The 17,701-nt window shown below is 34.1% G+C and overlaps 1 protein-coding gene across 1 annotated transcript in view; it reads left to right on the forward strand.

Annotated features, from left to right (window-relative positions):
• The window catches only part of LRP1B (LDL receptor related protein 1B), a 379,972-nt gene that overhangs the window by 207,758 nt on the left and 154,513 nt on the right, over window positions 1-17,701 (forward strand). Inside the window, 2 exon segments of the mRNA XM_037398644.1 lie at window positions 9,530-9,719; window positions 11,171-11,375. Of these exon segments, the coding sequence (XP_037254541.1) occupies window positions 9,530-9,719; window positions 11,171-11,375 (395 nt within the window).

Genomic DNA, 17,701 nt, shown 5'->3' on the forward strand with positions numbered 1-17,701 from the left:
GTTTATGTTCCCATTTCTCTTACAGAGCATTAAATTTGGTACGTTGTGTGAGATCCCTTTAGTTTTGGAGCTTTCTTCTTCAGGAAATAAATTTTTAATCTGTTAAAAATAAATATTGTTGCTTTTAATTTCATAAATTAAATGATTCATTATAATTGTATGTATTGAAATATGGGTCCAGTGATTTTTCAGTTTTTAAAGAAGGGAAAGTAAGAGGCTTTTGTTAAGTCTAGAACATTGAAGTGATAAAAACTAAAATTTATTATTACAACTGCAGTCTTGTTCTTGTTAGCGAAAAGCGAAGTCTCTGGTTTATCACTACACTTTGTTTCTGGTTGTGGCTGCATATTGTGAGCAGTGGGTAAAATTCATGAGCTGTTGCTATAGATGGGTGAAGTTTACTAGCTTTATATTAAGCAGTTGTTATTCCAGAAATATGTGATTCTGCACATTTCATGCTTTGTTTAGCTGTTCCTAGTTTGGGGCTCTGAAATATATTCATGACAGGACCTGACACACACTGATCTTTTAGTTCAGTATGTCCTGACTATTCCCAACCTCAGTATTCAGGAAAGGTGCTTCTGCCTATTAAATTTGAGATTATTCATGAAGAATTAATACTGTTTGTGACTGCTTCAGCTTTCCACACTGCCCCTAAATTTTTAGTGATGTAAATATTTGCTGATGTAAATTTTTACATCAGCAGCTGTTCCTTAGTTGCATGGAATGCAAAACTATCTTTTGTAAATTGTCCATAAAAAGGTATACAGAGGAATCACTTAAGATTTTTCCTTTGTTTTATTGCATAGAGTAATGTGATCCAGCAAATGTTGCTAGGTTATGAGCCTATTGTGTCATTAATTTTCTAATATCTCATTATTGTTTGATTTTTTACTTCAACAGTAACAATAAGAATGCATGACTATATGTATTTATTAGAAGGCTTGTTAGTCTTAGGTTGGTCACTGTTAATAGTATTGATTTAAAGGTAGTAAGGCTCAATAGTAATTTTTTTTTTTTTTTGAGTCTAGATGTAATGCATAAACGGATAGTGGGCTCTTGTAATTAGGAAAAAAGTTCTTCCATGACAGTTTTGAGGTTTGTTTTTTTAAAAAAAAACCTAATAAAACACTTCCATCTCTACATGTTAGCTTTCCATTCTAAAAGTCTGCCTGATTTTAAAGCTTATTTTACATGGATACTTTAACTGTATTGAAATTATGATATTATAACACTTTTTAAATAGTAATGATATATTGAACTATACGGGGAGGGTAACGATTTACAGTTATACAAAATACTACTGTATTTCTAAATTGTTGAGTTCCCTAGATTTCCTTAACTATGTGATATATCATTATTACTTTGCTACATTATTCCCTGCTGACCCTATAACAGTCCCTAAACCTAATCAAGGAGTAAGTTATATCTAGAATAATAGAGGACAGAATATTGCAGGTTTACATCTGTGTTGATGTTATTTTCTTCAGTGAGGTGTCAGGGAAGAACTATGGAAGGGCTATATCCATTGCTGGGAAAAAAAGTAATTAAAGGTAGATACAGATTTCATCATAAAACACTGTAGGTTATTTTTCCCCCGTGATAAAAGGCCTAAATCATTCTTTGAAGAAGTGTATTATGGTCCACAAGAATATAGACATAGAATTAAATACATAATTGTTGTATTTAGTAACATAAACCAAACTTGATTTTTTAAAAGCTGATTATCATCGCAAATTATGATGATAGTGTCTGCTGTGGCTTGAATAATGTGGTTTCTAAATGCTGTTAACTGGGAGCCAAAAAGAAACCCAGTGTTTTGGCATATATAAGCATCATTCTAGATCAAGCTTACCATTTTCAAAGTCGTTTTTTTCCTTATTTTAAAGAGTTGATTACTTGTTCCATTTTGAGTTTCTGAGCTCATCTGTTTGATGCAGAAGCAAGCTAAACTGTATAGTGAAATGTAGAAAAACCGCTAGTGCCGGGGTGGGGGGTTAAAAAACAATTCAAATTGGCTAAAATTGATATGCTGCTATGAATTATCTATTTCTTGGCATACAACCTTTACAGAGCTCTTCCTGAATAACTGAAAATGTTTGTATGAGTGAATAGCATACTTCTGTCAGTCTCCATAATGAAATTAAAACCAAACAAATTGTTCCAGAAACACCATACAACTTGCTGGTTGATCCTTCAGGATCAGCTTTTCCTTCTGGTATCTGTCCTGTTTACATACATCATCACCACTCCTTAAGTTATAATGCCATATTAGTGAGCATGCAGGTATTCACAGGGTGTTCGTAGGTCTCCTGCTCTCAAATGTACAGCTTTGCCCCAAAGTGCAGACCTGCCTTGTCTAGCTCCCAGCGGGGCTTTACCAATGATGTGCCACAGGAACATTGAATCAATATCTAATGCACTTCGTTAGTGCTTCTGATTTCATTGCTCAGAAATATCATCCATCTGTTCTATACTATTCAGTTGGTTGGCTGGTTCATAAAAGTCTAATGATGTCATCAACTTCAGGTTAGGTTCATGGTATATTTCATGCTAAATTTTGATATTTCCTACTTGGGATACTTTTAACAGGTATTTTGTATAGACCCCTGTAAGTTCGCTGACGGATTATGAATATCCTACTACTTAGGCATCTGCCTGTCTTTCACACTGTACTTATTTCACAGATACACTCACTAATTACATAAGTACATGTCTTCACTCGATAAACTAAAGCAATGTTATAAATCCACAAAGATATTTACCTGCTAGTTTGTTTGGGGTTTTTTTCGGGATGTGTGTGAAGTGTTTCTTGAGCAGTTACCCAGTATTTGTATGTTCATTTTTATTTGCATGTAGACTCAAATTTTAATTGTCATTAGGAAGACACCAAACATTTTGTTAGATGTGAGATTTTAGTATACACGTTCTACAAAAACAAAGGGTCTTTTTTTCTGGATTCAAAAATAATATATATTTTTTTCTTTAGATAGTTCTCAACAAATGCTAATTCTTTCCAACTCTGGCTGCTGCAATAAGGTTGAAGGAGTAATAAGGTTAATATCCGTGGAGATGTTTATAGTGGCTTGAACTTCAGCTAGTTGTTGCTTTGAGCAACCCAAAACTTTTGTTTATAGTATCTTACAGCATTTAATAATTTTTTAATATGTAATAGTGTGTAGCATGGTTATATATTTTGGTGATACAGAAAAATGGTACCAATGTTTGCTGATTTATGGTATAATTCTAGCAAACTTTATGTATGTTCTGAAACAAAATAATATTCTTAGGCTAAATAGGATAATGAAATAGTTGGTTATTACAGTTCAGAGTTGTTTGTGTCATATATGATATTTAAAATCTCTGTTATGATAGAAGATACAATGGCCTTGTTTTACATGTGGCTGACAGAAGCAATTAAGAAACTAAATCACCTTCTACTTTTGGGACAAATGGAACTGATCTTGCTTTCTCTTTTTATTACTACTTAATATTTTCTTAGAATTTTTGGTTAGCAAAAGGCCTCCTGCTTTATGGTACTCGAAGAGCAAACTAGAAGGGTGAAGAAAGTTCTAATTGTGCAGTCAAATATGTGAACATAAACCTCTTACTTCAGGTGCTTTTTTTCTTGTGAGGCATTCTTTTCACCTCAGATGAAATGTGGCCACCTGTTACCTGTCACCCTAGCCGTACACAGACAGGTTGACAGAAAGCAGTGTCATCTCCCGTGGCCAGTCTGGTGTAACAGTTGACAGGCTGTGTTCTGAAAGGTAAATTGTGAAAGCCAATTCAGAGAATGAATAAAGATCAAGCAGGTGTTTAATGTTAAGTACTGAACATTAAAGCCTTCTCCAAAGTTCTGATATCAAAGTGCTGTTTATGCTCAATTTTATTACTTTGATGGCTTTTTAGTATTAAAAAAATTATGATGTTGACAGTTGTTCTTGCTTTACAGCTTTGCTAAAGAAAAGTAGTTGATAAAAACAGGAGATTAAAGGAAAAAGGTAATTGAACTGGTGCATCTGGAAAAGTTTAGTCTGTAAACTTCTTAGAGAATTTTAGAACTAGAAGGTAGGAACCTGAGAAATAGTACATACATTACCAAAAGTCAGAGGCAACAACTATTGGATAATTTATGTCATTTAGTATTTTTATTTTCTGTTTGCAATAATGAGGGAGCTTATTCTGAGTTCTTCAGTTACTGATTTGTTGCTTGTCTGTTCCCTGGGAAAGTCAGATGAAGATCAGCATGACAATATTTATAGGCTGCATCTCATCTGTGGGATGCAATCCATCTTCGTTAAGTTCAGTAAAAGTGATAGATAGCATTTGGCAACGTAATGGTGTGATCACTCTACCATTGCCTTTGTAAATCATAAGCTGTTGCATTCTCTTGTGTAGATATTTAATCAGTTATACACCCCATTACTGATTTAATTCAGAATGTCAGTGGCAGGTGAATAATGTGAGTATTTGTATATTAATATCATATTGTATTAATGTTCCTTTCATTTAAGTATGCTATTCATGTGAAAATCATAAACTGTTGCTTCATGGCTAGAATAAATTTAATCAGTGCCATAGGCATCTAATGCCATCAGTGTTTTAATTCAATATGTCAGTGAAACAAATGTGTTTCTTTTCATTTCCAGTTTCTTTATGCTTTACTAATTCAGAATATTATATGATGCTGTGAAAATATGAAGCTGAGAGTAAACAAATTGCTAATTTTTATCCCATCAATGGATTTGGGGACTGAATTCCCAAAACATAGCACCAGATAGGATGAGTACATAGTACATATTTCTGATGTGTTTTAAAGTAACTGAGTATCTAATGATAAATTAACTTTTTTACAAAAAGCAGGACAAAACAAAACCCCAAAACAAAATGAAAACCACCCAGGGCTCTAGATTACTTTTAAAGGAAGTGTAAAATAAGTAAATATAAAACAATATAAATGCAAACTAATAATGATATAATACTAGAATGCATTTGTTTTGGAATCTTCTCCAGTGGCCTGTCTTTGGCAATATGAAGTTGCTAGAAGGTTTTTGTTTTAAAGAACTGCCTTGAAAGTGGTTAGGGGACCATTTCTAGGACCATTTCTGCCCTCAGTTGGCATGTATTGTCATCCATAAAAAATTTATAGGAGTTTTGGGATTCTTCACTAACCTCTTAAAATGTTTATTTTAACCTAGAAACAATGTAAACCAAAAAAAATATTATCTTAGCACTGATAACTTATTCAACTGAAGGTTTGCCTGATTAGTGAGTGTACTGCTGGTACTTCATCCATCTCGTACTGCACTCTAATAAGAACCAAGTTTCTTGTATTTTGTATTGTAAGAATTTATCTAAATCTTGGGTCACTTTAGCACCTACTCTCCAAGTCTTATGCTGTTGACTTTAAAACCACATTACATACAGATTTCTAAAAGCATTAAATTCTTTTCTTCTGTGTTGGTGGGATTCTGAATTTGATAAGTAAGGAACATGATAAAACTGTAGTTTTATTGGCAAATAAAAGAGAGTGCTTAGTATAAATCTTCAGAATTTATACTTTTGGTGGAGCTATGCAAATGCATTTAGTATGTTTGCAGCAGATAGTTTTATATTTAATTAGTTTGTGTTCTTCCTTGTCTTACATAAAGGCAAATGAATTCCTATGATTTTAATTTTTAAAGAAGAGCATATTTTTTTGCTCTGAATTTTTGTGTTTGTGGTGTTTATGAAACCATTATCATACGCAGGCTTGTCACCTGAATGTTTTGATAGTTTCAGGTTTAATTTGCTGAAAGATGTGATCATCTAATTCTATCTTCTTCCTTAAAAAGCATATATAAATCAAGCAGTTCCTGAAGTTTTATTTGTGATAAAACATTTTCTTAATTGGATATCAGCTATTTCATTTCAGGCAGCTTTTACAGCCTGATTCTGTTGCTCGGTTATTGTCTGATTTTTATTTTTTTCCTTTCAGTCACAGTCTTAATCATTGAAATCCCTATTAATACAGAGATTTCTTGTTGGTTTTTTATTAAAATCTTAGCTTCCTAATTTTCTTTTAAAGTTATTGCTGCTGTTCTCTTTCAAATAATATGGTTTATTTATTGCTCCTGTTTTCGTTCTGCTCCACTCGGAACAAATGTATATATATAAAGTTTTTTTCAGAACTGCACATTTTAGGTATTTTTTTAAAACAAGAGGAAGATGCATTTTTTGTCTGTATACTAAATGTTTGCTTGTCTCCATATACAGCATAACCTTCCATGACACTGTTTTCTAAAAATTTAGAAATTACCATTTTATAAACAGTAATCTTGAATTAACCTCCTATGACCATTTACAGACCTTACTATGAAGTTGCAGTGTAATGTGTTCGTCCAGTTTAAGAATGTGAAACTATAGTTTCTTATACCTGTAGAATGGAATTCTTGTCTAAAGTATAGAAATTGCAAATAAACCTGCACATGTTGTATTTGAAGACTACTTTCACCATTCGAGTTGCATTCATCACAGCAGGAACAATATCATTATTTTTCTCTTCTGCAGAGGAGTTTTATGCTATGTTGTATAAACAATTCATTTTCAAATTCCTTGACAGATGCAGACAAGAAACAAAGCTAAATTTCATAGAAATTCAAAAGGTTGCACAAGGGGAATAATGATTCCCCCCACCCCCGATAGTCGTCTTTCAAATGAAGAGCGTGATTTGCAACAAATCTTAGTTAAATCCTTTCTTCCTAAGGGCTGTGTCTTTAACCACAAGGTGAAGACTTGATTTTATTTTTCTAAAAACTTCCATAACAAAGATGAAGAAATGCTCAACATTTACAGATATGAAAGGTAAAATAATGCAGTAAAATGCTCTGATTTGTTCATAACAAAGTTCAGAATTTGTCAGAAAACTTCAATACATCTTCTGTCATTTGTTAATAGAATCACAGAATGTCCTGAGTTGGAAGGAACCTGAGTTGTTGGATCATCAAGACCAACTCCTGACTCCACACAGGGAAACCTAAGAGTTAAACCATATATCTAAAAGCATTGTCCAGATTATATCTAAAAGTATTGGTTTTAGTTTAGAGAATTGTAAGCAGTGGTTAATTGGGATTCAGTTTATAATTTCAATGCAAATTAGTAGATCAAGTTAAAATTGTATTCCTGACTCTTCATTTTCACATTCATCAGACTTACTAAGTTTTCTTTAAAATTCATGGCTAGTGGAGGATTTGCAAGAAGTGACCAAGAATTGTATCAGAGGCCGTATCTAAACAGTACGGAGTTCTGGGCCAAGCCAGGGAGCACAGCGCTCAGTGTGCCTGATGTGTGCAGTGCTTGGCCTGCTGCGCGCAGTGCTTGGCCTGCTGCTTCTGGGACGATGTGGGCAGGCCAGGTTCCCTTTGGATCCTGTGTTGTGCTTCTCTGGCGCTGAGAAATTACTATTATATTTAGGTTTTCTTCTGGCTTACGCTGCTGACAGTTATGTGCTGGCCCTATGTCAGTCCTAAGAGCAGGATTTTGATTTTATGATATCAAGGATATTTTTTGCATGTCCTGAAGCATGGTTTGAGAAAGTTAAATTGTGTGTGAGATGCGGAGATTTCAGTGGTGTGGAGCTCTCTGTGGGAACAAAACCTGATGTGGTCTTGTTTATACTCCCAAAAGAGATTTGGATTTGGTTGGTTGGTGGGTTTTTTTGGTTTGGTTTTGTTTTGTTTTGTTTTTTCAGAAAGAGCAGGTTTTTTGCCAGAATAATACACGGGTTACAACTCAGAAGAAATTAGTTATTTTGTTCCAGAAGGTTGCCCTGGTATGAAGTAACACGCACGTGTTGTGTGTGCTCAGGGTTGCAAGACCCAAGAATGAAGCAACTGACTTTTTTAGTTCATAGGATAGACAGACATACCCAGAAACTACATTAAACTGTAGCTGATAATAAGACTGCATTCAGGCCTATTCTAAATAGTTTTAAAATACTTCAGAAGTAGTTTGCACATCTCTGTCACTATGTTTGAAAGAACTGATTGTCTTTGACTTCAGTTGGTGATTTCAGAAACAAGAAATAAAGCCTTCACTATATCTTTGCTATAGATGTTTTTGATGCTTAAAATTCAAAATAAATTAATAAAGCAACTAAATATTACATTCAAAGAAAGAACACATGTAACCCATTCCTCTTTTTGAAAACCAGAATTCCTATCAAAAGGGTCATCTTTGCAGTGCTCAGAAGATTGTTTTGTAATTTTCAAGTTGCCCTCAATGCCATTTTTAACGTTAACCTCAGTCACTTTTTTGAGTTACTTGTGAGTTAGGTATCTTTTATCATTAAATCTCCTTCATAACTAGGAAATCCCTTTTTACATATATTCACCTCCCTTTAAGGAGTGTCATCTAATTTATTTTTTCTATTCTTTCTTCTTTAAGACAAGTCACTGAGACTTTTCTACAAATATAGATAGATGTCCAAACGCTTCAGAAAGAGAACTAGAAAAAATTTATAATTACTCGCCTCATAGGTTTGATTTATTTATGTCTTAGTTTTGATTAAATGTTAGCACTTTCAGTGTGACCAAACTTTTTGGGGACTTTCCGTTCTGTGTATATGAATTGCATGGTAAAGATTACATCTTCCAGCAAGCCAAATGTAAATTGTAACAACCAGTGTAATGTAATCCTTATTAAATTTCTAGATTTTCAGCTTCTGTAGCTCATTAATAAGCTGTGTGAAACTTCTGGCTATTTTTTTTTTTTTTGAACAAAATAATAAGTGAAGTAATCAACTTACATTTCTGTAGTAATTTAAAAATAATGGTAGGAAATAATTACTCCTATTTCTCACAGTCTGTCACTTTTATATATTGGAATCAGATACAATTTATCTTTTCTGGATGTTAAATATATGTTTTAGCTGCTTATTAATATTTGCTTTGGTTTCCAGCTCACAGTTTTTTATGTAGAATGAATGAGTGTGGTGTTGTGGCTCATTAAAATTATGTGTTAGTGCTGAGACCTTCAGAGTTGGTCTTTTCAGTATTTTTCAGAGGTTTAAAAAAGGCCTATACAGTTAATAACAAGACACTTTGATCCCTATTAATGTCTATCTGTGTTAGAAAATACATGGAAAGATAATGCTAAATGATACAAGTAATTGGTGAAAACATGCCCAAGACTTGGCTTAAGTGATATTTGAAGTTGTGACTGAATTATTGCTGTCTTGAATAGATGCTTATGATTTGTAATGTTATTATGTGAGTACACTGTAGTGCAAATATAGTACAGGGATATTAATAGTGATTTTGTTCTCTTTTTTGTTTTTTTTTTTTTTTAATTTAAATTTATGAAGAAGTAATAAGAGTTTGAGTCCAATTAAAAAACAAACAGGTGAAATGGTAAAAAATTTGACAGAGTCAATAGGCTGAAATGGCTAAACTTAGTGATTCTGCAGGATCAACTTCAAGGAAAAAGAAAACCAAAATGTCTTGTTAGCAGGAGTTTTATTAGCTCTGTCTGTAACAATGTCTTCCAGATGTTGGATCAGTGGAGGGCCTTGCTTATCATAGAGCTTGGGACACTCTCTATTGGACCAGTTCAACCACATCTTCAATCACAAGGCACACTGTTGACCAGAGGCGTCGAGGAGCTTTCAACCGAGAAGCAGTAATAACAATGTCTGAAGATGATCATCCACATGTGTTAGCTCTAGACGAATGTCAGAAGTATGTATTACATCTTTCTTTACCAGATTTGAGTTTTTGCCTAACATCAAGGACACGGCAACATTTCTTTATTTCACCATCAACTAATACTCTTGAACCCTATGGAAGTTAAGTAGATTTCTTCATTTAGGAGACAAATGTTGGTATCCATTTTTTAAAGCAATTGCAAAATTAAGATACAACATTTTATATAAGCTATGTTGCAGATCAAATAATCATTACATTTTTATGGAATGTTAAAAGTTTGACCTGATTTTTAGAAAAGTGAGCTAAATGCAAATTATCAAGAGTGATTATTTTATTGATTTCTTTTGCCACTCATTCTCACTGCTTAAATAAATACAAAATTAATATAAGGATTTACAAAGAGCAATCTGACTTTCATGTGTGGCAAATTGATAGGCCCGTGTGTTTATCACAAAAATAAGTGTTGTATAATATTATATAACAAGAGATGTACATCTATGGTGCTTCTAGACAACATCCTGGGGAAAAAGGTTTTCGTTTAGTTCCCTTCCTGCCCCTCTCAGAAGACTGTGTTTCTGAGTAAGATAATAGGAGGTTTATATTTCTACTTCAGCCTCTTGCTTATAAATGTCTTACAAATTCGATTTACTTTCATCTTCTTTCTTAATTCTGGAAGAAAGGCAACCTGCTTTTTCTGCTTCTCTTAACTCTCCTTTGGGTAGGCTAGGCTGCCTTTCTGTCTTAAGTTCTGTTTTTAACTGGTGGTAGCTGAACATAAAACATTGCATGGGCAGTCAAGGAGGTTATTTCCACGTGTGGTTTCACATACATTTTATGCAAGTTAACAGTTTATGCTATATTGTAAAATATGATTTATCCTGGTATCATAAACAAACCAACTAAATAGTTGTGGAGATTGCAATGAGAGGATGGGCGGGTTATGATCAATGTATAAATTGCATCCACAGCTCATTCCATAACATTTTTTCCACCATTATTTAGCAGCAGCAAGGAGCTGATTGAGCCTCCTGTAGAGCATGTTAAGATCACTTGATTCCCCATTATCAACCTTCTGCATACCAGTCCTTTGCTCTGTATCACAGTTCTGATATGGGAAAAGCTGCAGATTAATTTCACTGTTAGAAATTACTAATATAAACTTAATTCTGCTAATGTGTATTTGGTTACACAGCTTATATCTTTCTGTAATGGTATATTAGTATAGAGACATGATCGAACTTGATCACAGCTGTGAAAAGAAAAAAATATTTACTTGTATACAAGTTAATGAACTAGGAAACTGCTATAATTTATAGGATATTTGCTATTACATTCTCTTATTTACCACTGATTATCACACTTACATATAGACGCCATTCATAATTGTCTGTGAAGGCATATGTTTTCTCTGTTGTTCATTTCATAGAGAATTAAATTATAAAATGTATCTTATGGGTTTTTCTGCTATTTTGATTTTAATACAGCTTGATGTTTTGGACTAACTGGAATGAGCAGCTCCCAAGCATCATGAGATCTACCCTCTCAGGCAAAAATGCACAGGTTATCATTAGTACAGATATTCTGACACCAAATGGACTTACCATTGATCATAGGGCAGAGAAACTTTACTTTTCAGATGGCAGCTTGGGAAAAATTGAGAGGTGTGAATATGATGGATCACAAAGATACGTAAGTAAAACAAAAATCCCAAACATATTGATTGTAAATTTCTTTGTTTGCATTTGTTAGCATCGTTAAAATGAAAATATCACAGAAAGATCATTTGTTGCCTAAGTTTCTCCTAATATTTAGCTGTATATTAGATTTAAAACTGAAAAAAAACCCTCTGAACTACAAGTAATGCTGTTTACTCAACATGTTCTAGTTTTTTGAATGACCTGCTGGAGATGCAGACCCTTACCATGCAAGCTGTTTGCATTAGTATTGAGCCTGAAGCATCACTGTCCTAAATGATTTATATCCACTTGAAAAAAATGCAGCGCTAAGTTTGGTGGAAGAGATAGAGAAATGTTCTGCTTCATATAGGAGGATTGTAATTTTCCTTTCAGTGCCAAACTTTTCTGAATACACTAGGATTTCTTTTCTGTAGTGCTTGAGTGTTACTCTATAAAACTTGTATTTTTCTAACTATACGTTTTCAGATGTATTCAACCGTACCCCATTACCTTTTTTATCATAACACACTTTGAACCTTGAGTGCTCTATGAGTTTTAGCTGAAGTACACCTTTTGCTTTAAATATGCTGAAGGCAGTTGATCTGTGCTCACAATTTTGTTGCATGTTTAGCTCTACATTCTTGTATAATGAAGTCTTCCTTTGGGGATTTTTGTACCTCCAAAAGTGCATGACAAAATGAATGAGGGGCATGTTCTGGCTTGTATTTTCAATTCGCACCTCTAGAAGATAATATTTGGTACATGAGCTCACTTTCATATACGTTTATGTAAAAAAAATAAATAATATCCTTCACGTACTGTATAAAAACTTTGAAATCTTTTACCATCTTAAATTGAAATTACATATTTTCCTGGAATCTTATCCATGAGAAGTTTCACATACTTTTTTTAGACAAAATTTCCTTATCAGTGCAAAAGAAGAGAGCCAATCTTTAACAGCAGATGTAAAATCAGCGTGACTAGGTATATAGTTTTGCATCATTTCCTTTCTCCTTTTGTTTTCATTTGTATAAATTAACCACAGCTTGCTAATGTTTTCACATGCAGCAGATATATCAGAAACTGGACAAACCAAATGTATTCCAAAGTATACAATCTCTGATTACATATTTACTGTGGAAATTGATTAACATTCTGGGTTTTTTGCTCAGTGAATCCACCTGCATATCTGAGAATAACATACAGAAGGCAGTTTGGTGGCTTTCTTTGGGATTTTGCTTTGTTTTTTCATTTGGAAGAGAAAAATTGAATTACTGTCTTTCCATTTTTCATATTAATCCTTGGGTTTTGTTATATCTTCATTCTAAATGTTATTCAGAATTCTTCCTTACTTTTTATTTACATTCAGGTCATACTTTCAAAGATGATTCATATCATATAAATCTATATGTCCTGCTGTTACTGCTGCATCTTTTGTCAGATAATGAAACAGAACAGCACATGGTGTTCCAGATGTACATGTAACAGATATATATTGAACCATATAACAGCACAGTAGTATTTGCAGAATTCTTTATTATTCTCTGTCTTATGTTGCTAAATATTAGTGAAACGTATTGACTGGGTTGTGTGCAATCATCTCAAGAGTTCCTACTCAAATTACAAAATGATGTAACAAGTTCAAATGATCTATGCTTAATTTCTGCCATTTGATGTTTTTTCTTAAGTCCTGCTTCATCAGTTCTTCTAAAATATATCCAGTCTTATCTGCCTTTATTCCTGACTAATTTCAATGATTATGTATCTGGACAGTACCTCAGTTTGCTATCTACCACATTACAGTATTTTTCAACTGGAATCTTGAGGAACTTGTTGCCATCTTAAAATCTAAGTATAGGAAATACAGGTAGAGGAAATTACCCATTTCTCTCATACTTGTCAGCTTTCTCAAGTGTTTTCTTTGTAAGACTTTGATCACAGTTTGAAAGTTCTAATATGTTACATCCTCGTCCTCTTGACTTCCTGTCCTTTATCTTCTATTTTGTGTTATTTTTGAAGACTGAGTATCTTAGAGGATTTTTTTTATATTATTCCATCACATGATGTATTATTGTGCATTATTATAATTGTAAATTACAAAGTTCTGTTCTTGAAGTAAGGTTCATTGGTCAACTAAACATGCCTGTTTAAAAGACTGTCATGGTTTAACCCCGACTGGCAACCCAGCCCCACACAGCCGCTTGCTCACTCCGTCCACAGTGGGATGGGGAGAGAATCAGAAGAGTAAATGTGACAAAACTCATGGGCTGAGATAAAAACAGTTTAATAGGTAGAGCAAAAGCCACACACACAAGCAAAACAAAACAAGGGATTAATTCACTGCTGCCCATGGGCAGGCAGGTGTTCGGCCATCCCCAGGGAAGCAGGGCTCCATCACGCAGAACGGTAACTCCATAACCCTGGGTGTGCCCCCTTCCTTCCTCTTCCCCCAGTTGATATACTCAGCATGGTGTCATATGGTAATGAATATCCCTCTGACTAGTTCAGGGAAGCTGTCCTGGCCGTGTCCCCTCCCAGTTTCCCGTGCCCCCCCCAGCCCTCTTGCTGGCAGGGCCTGAGAAACTGAAAAGTCCTTGACTGAGTATAAACATCACCCAGCAACAACCGAAACCATCAGCATGCCATCAGCATTGCTCTTTCTTCAAATCCAAACCACAGCACTGCACCAGCTACTAAAATTAACACTATCCCAGCTGAAACCAGGACAAAGACACATGCAACTTTTTATCCCCTTCACAACCAGGAACTTGTGCTAATACTTCATTGTGTTTGTCTGCAAATTTATTGTCAATTCAGAGACATTCTTAAGTTTCTGGAGCTTGAGGAGGTATGGGAGCAGTTATATACATGCTATTTTATTCCAGTGATTTGCTTTGCTCAAGTACATCACCATCTCTGTCTATGAAGTTATTTGTTTATGTCACTACTATTTTGGTCACATTTATTAGGGAAAAGAGACAAATATCTCATTTAGATCATAAATGTAAATACATTTATAAATAATTGTCTTTATCCTCTATGCTTTCTTCAATGTGTTTTTTCTGAAAATGCCGCTTCTAAATTGGATATTTTCTGTTCCTCTTCTAGTTTAAGAGGGATTCTTAAACTATTTTTTTACAGTTATTTTTCAGTTAGAATTAACATTTTATTTATTTATTTATATTTCATTTTGGCTGCATCTCTACTTTGATGTATACATTTGTCTTGTACTGCTGTTCCTTTTCCATTTTGCTTTCATGTGCAGTTTCACTTTCCTGATCGTGTTTTACTTAAGGTTTTTGAATATGCTGTCAGTCAAGTATAAGGTAATTAATAGGCTGTGCGGAAATGGTTTTAAATTGTCTATGCACAGTGTATAACAAAATATGCATCATGAACTGGGATGTACATGCACATGAAATGGGATATAATGCAACTTAGTTGCAGAAACTATTACTAAAATCCCACCCTTTTATCAGATCTCTGGCTTTCAGTCTGTATCAGCAAGTCAAACTGGTCATTCAGTTTTCTCAGTCATTGAACATTGAAACTTCTAATTTTCCTAGTGTTACCCCTTGATTTGACTTTCTGGCATTTTAACTCTTCCTCCCCGTTACAGCAAACCAAAGAGCCCTGAAAGCAGTAAGCTGGGTGCAGCACGCCCTTCTGAAGGCCTTTTGTGAGCTCTAGTGTTACCTATACAAAGCTATACTGCTGTTGTTGTCCTACACCAATACCTGTTTTGGGAGAATGAACAAACTCTTGTTGTTGTGAAAAATACTGATCCAAGTTCTCATGTGCTATGAGTTTTGAAACAGAGTTTTGTGTGTGTCCTCAGTTCTGAAGGCACTTTTCCTGCATTAGTTAGGTGAGGATTGTCAAGAAAAAAAAAAACAAACACTGGTGCCCTTTATTCAAATCTGCGTAGGAGCTCTACTGGCCTCACCAGCAGTGCTTCAGCAGAGTTGCTCATCACCATGTAGATGCATTCATACTGATACAAGAGTGCCAGAATCCAGACAGGAAACTATGTTATTGATCTAGTGAAATAATATTTCCAGGGGAGTTGTGGGGTTTTTTTATTTATACAGTGTCCAACTTGGCAACATCTATGATTTCTGTAGCATTACAATAATGTAAGTGATAATCATTCCACCGTTCTGGTGACCTGAGGTATTCTTTAGGGTGTTTCAGCAAGGTTCTGCCACCATCCACCCCTCAGAAATAGTTTAAACAGATTACCCTTTTCCTCACTATCTCTGCTTCATTGCTTTCTAGTTTCAGCTAGGTTAACAAAGGTATAAATTGTATATAGTAGAACATGAAGTGCTAATGGTAAAGTAATGAATTTTCTTCCAGATAGCAGCTTCTTTCTTCATTCTATTCACCACAATAATCTAGTGCAATGAATGGGTAGAAAATAATTTAGCGGTATTGAATTGACTCTTAAGTGGATTGTAAGAGTTTATTGATTTTCTGTTAAGCTGATATTTTAATACTAGTATTTGGTTGCTGGAGTACTCTTTCAAGTTTGGAAGAATTCTTTTTATTACTTTTGTTCATTTTTATTACTTGGAAGATATGTGGTTGTTTTCATTTTGTTTTAACCTTACTTGTTCTGCTCTGTTAGATCTTCCCGTTTAAAAAACAAAAGTGGCAAATATTTTATTTTTTTTTCACAGTCCTTTCCCCTTTTTCATCCATTTCTGCTCCTGCCCTTGGTTGGATTTAGTATTTTGGCCACAGCTGGTTTTAGCTGCTTGGTGCTTTATTTATAGCATTTTATTCATGAACACAGAGACTGAGCCAACAGCAAATAAAGCTGATTCTATGTTTTGAGCTTCTTTTTCCAATAGATCATGAGCTATTTTGATTTTTTTCTTTCTTCAGTTTTGATTATTCTATAATATTTAATGTATCAAGAACCTTGAAATATAGTTAATTTCCTATAAACAGATGTCTGGTTATTTTCTAACATCCGAGCTGGAATGTTTTGGTCTCAGTTACGGTTATGTAGGCCTTAAAGCTGTGATTATTAAAATCAAGATAATTTTAATCTGGATATCATTATCTAGAATATATGTGTTTATTGTATTGGAATACTGTATTTAAGGAATTAAACAAGTTCCAAAGTTGGTATTCAACTTATTTTATCTTGCATAACATTTTACCAGATCTGCTCTTCAAACTACTAAATGCCGAAATGGATGTTAATGGTTTGGCTGTGCATTTGTGAAAAACTTGACTTTATGATTGACATCTGAAATTATTCTTCAGACATGTAATTATATTTATTTGTAGTACAAGTATGATTGAGGACAGCAGAGTAATTGTGGCGAGTTCTTGGAAGGTATTCATGATGACATCAACATGACCTTGAGAAGCAGCCCAATAATTCACTAAGAAAGGATAAAAGTGAGATCAGCCAAGGTAGCCAGAACAGAAAGAAACCATGCAAAATATGAACCATTAGAAATGTAGAATGTCTAACCCCATTAAAATCAGAATGTGCTTAAAAGTCTTGCAAAAGACTCCCACCAAGATCTGAACATGACAGTTACAAAAAGATGCAGCTCCTGAATGTGATTCTGAGTTCAAGAATTGCATTGCTGTGTTCTCTATATACTAATAAATAATCAGATATAAAAACTAACCCAAAGGAAAATAATATCAACTGGAAGACAGATATTTTAGTAAGTTTGGATGGTTGTCTAGAAAAATAAAAAAATTGAGCCTACTTTCAGTAGAGAAATTATTTAATCAGTTATATTGCTTCCTTGTGATTTTGTTAAACAGCACAAGAAGCAATAATAGTAGAGAAACAAGAAATAAGAGTAAAAACTGATATTGTATAGCACAAGATGCACAATTTACCACCTAGACATTTAAGTTCACCATGTTTTGCCTCTCCTATTCCCCCTGTTATGGTAGTTTATTGTTAGGTTCTGGGCTTTTTCATCAATTCATTATTTCTGTGTTTGAAAGGCAGCTAGAATGGCGTGGATAATCTTGGAAAGTAATGGTAGAAGTAGTGGATTTTTGAATTTTCTCTGTCTAGCAATATAAAAGTATTAGTTGTAGTGGGAATGTTCAATTGTTGATTATTTTTTTTTTTCTCTTGCAAAACTGATCAAAATGTGTCTTTTTTTCTCAGCTTTCCAAATGTCCGTATTTCCCTTTAACATTTGTCCTAAGAACTCCAGAACCAATAAAAGAATGAAATACCACCCTGTGAGTTAGTTGTTTTTCTGGGGAGTTCACTTCATTTACATTTATGAGTTGTTTTCTTTGAGTATTTCTGAAAAGTGGTGCTGAGATAGAACCTAATGGAAGTGATTC

This window comes from Falco rusticolus, chromosome 8 (genome assembly GCF_015220075.1).
Source record: "Falco rusticolus isolate bFalRus1 chromosome 8, bFalRus1.pri, whole genome shotgun sequence".
Lineage (NCBI taxonomy): Eukaryota > Metazoa > Chordata > Aves > Falconiformes > Falconidae > Falco > Falco rusticolus.